We start from the raw sequence: 1,391 nt of genomic DNA on the forward strand, positions 1-1,391 counted from the left end.
AATGTTCGGTTAGTTCAGCCTTACCGATGTCGCAGAAGCACTCAGTGCCGCGGACGATTTCGTCGAACGCCTTGCGTCTGTTGGATTGGTAGAGGCGCTGGATTCTACTGGCTTCTACGGCATAGCTTGAGTTGCGACGATGGTCGAGTAGGTGGCTGTGCTGGTGATTACGACGTCGGCCGTTGTTGCGTACGTTTCTCTGCTGTGGCATCATGCGTTGGGCAAGATGGATGAGGTCATCTAGCATGGGCTGGAGCATGTCTTAGTCCAGTGCACAATTGAATTATTCACACCAGGCGGTAACCCAAGGCGGTGGAGTGCTGCTAGTTGTTGGTGCTGATTGGTGGCTGTCTGAGAGGGAAGGCTGATGTTGGCTGGCATTGGTCCGACAGTCTACAGGGCAGGTGATGATGCCAGTCGGCTGCGGCGGAGGGTCTGTGCTGATCAGTGGTGCTGGGATAGCAGCAGTGGGCTGTGGGCTTGAGGTGGTAAGACCTGTAGGGAGAGAAATGCTAGGGGTGGCCCCGAGGTTAGAATCAGCAGTTGAAGCTGGAGACAGCGATGGTCTGGGGCGACGCACCAGCGGAGGCATGTCGCGGCTGTTCTCGGCGGCTGGAGGGGTGGTCTGGGCGTTGCATGGATCAGGTGGAGATGGCGTTGGCGGAGTGGCCTGGGTGACGGGCTGCTGGTGTGTTGGGTTACGTTTTCTGCGCCTCCTTGTCCTTTGTGTGGTTGTGGACGGTGGGGTGATGGTAGACTGGTTGCAATCGCTGTTAGCGGAGTCTTGAGAAGCTGAATCGATATCGTCAGGGTTGCTACATACTCGGACGTTGTTGGGGATCTTGCCACGCAACTTCGGGTCTCGTGCAGAGTGGTTGGGTGACAGGGCTGGGAGCTGGCTGAAGCAGCTAGCCGACTTGGCTTGATGAAGCTTCAGCTTTTTCAACTTCAAGGAGCGGACACCACATGCTTGGCACTCAAAGGCAAGGTGGCCTCCATGTATCCTGCGGAGGTGGCGGGAGAGACCTGCGTGATTGACATAGTCTCTGTATACAGGGAGACAAATAGGACAATGATACGGAGGGCGAAGCGGCACAAGAAGTATCGCCTTCGGCTGGCTGGCAGAGGTAGCCATAGATCAAATGGTAGGAAGATAGTAAGAGTTGAAAAGTGGGTGAAAGGCCCCCTGGGGCGCTGAGGCGACCAACCAAGAGGAGGCAGGAAGGGGAAGTATAGGTTAGTGGGAGCTCCGGGACTTCCACTACTAGAAGTGAACTAGTGCGTCCGCCCGCTTAGGGTTGGCGAAGCGATAGGACAGTTTTGCTGGTCAAGCAGCGAATACACAGTGCGTTTAAATTGTGCAGGCCGCTCTTCCAGCGGAAGTGAGAAGA

At 55.9% G+C, this 1,391-nt stretch overlaps 1 protein-coding gene across 1 annotated transcript; it reads right to left on the reverse strand.

Moving 5' to 3' along the window:
• Positions 1–283: 283 nt before the first annotated feature.
• Positions 284–1,135, reverse strand: LOC136981471 (uncharacterized). Its single transcript, XM_067277785.1, has one exon. The coding sequence runs from the start codon at positions 1,133–1,135 to the stop codon at positions 284–286; it is 852 nt and encodes a 283-aa protein (XP_067133886.1).
• Positions 1,136–1,391: the final 256 nt, after the last annotated feature.

Source organism: Centruroides vittatus, unplaced genomic scaffold (assembly GCF_030686945.1).
Source record: "Centruroides vittatus isolate TY-2023 unplaced genomic scaffold, ASM3068694v2 contig_760, whole genome shotgun sequence".
Classification (NCBI taxonomy): domain Eukaryota; kingdom Metazoa; phylum Arthropoda; class Arachnida; order Scorpiones; family Buthidae; genus Centruroides; species Centruroides vittatus.

What these genes read in the sequence shown, in the direction of transcription:
- LOC136981471 (XM_067277785.1), bottom strand. Translation starts at nt 1,135, where the DNA reads ATGGCTACCTCTGCCAGCCAGCCGAAGGCGATACTTCTTGTGCCGCTT.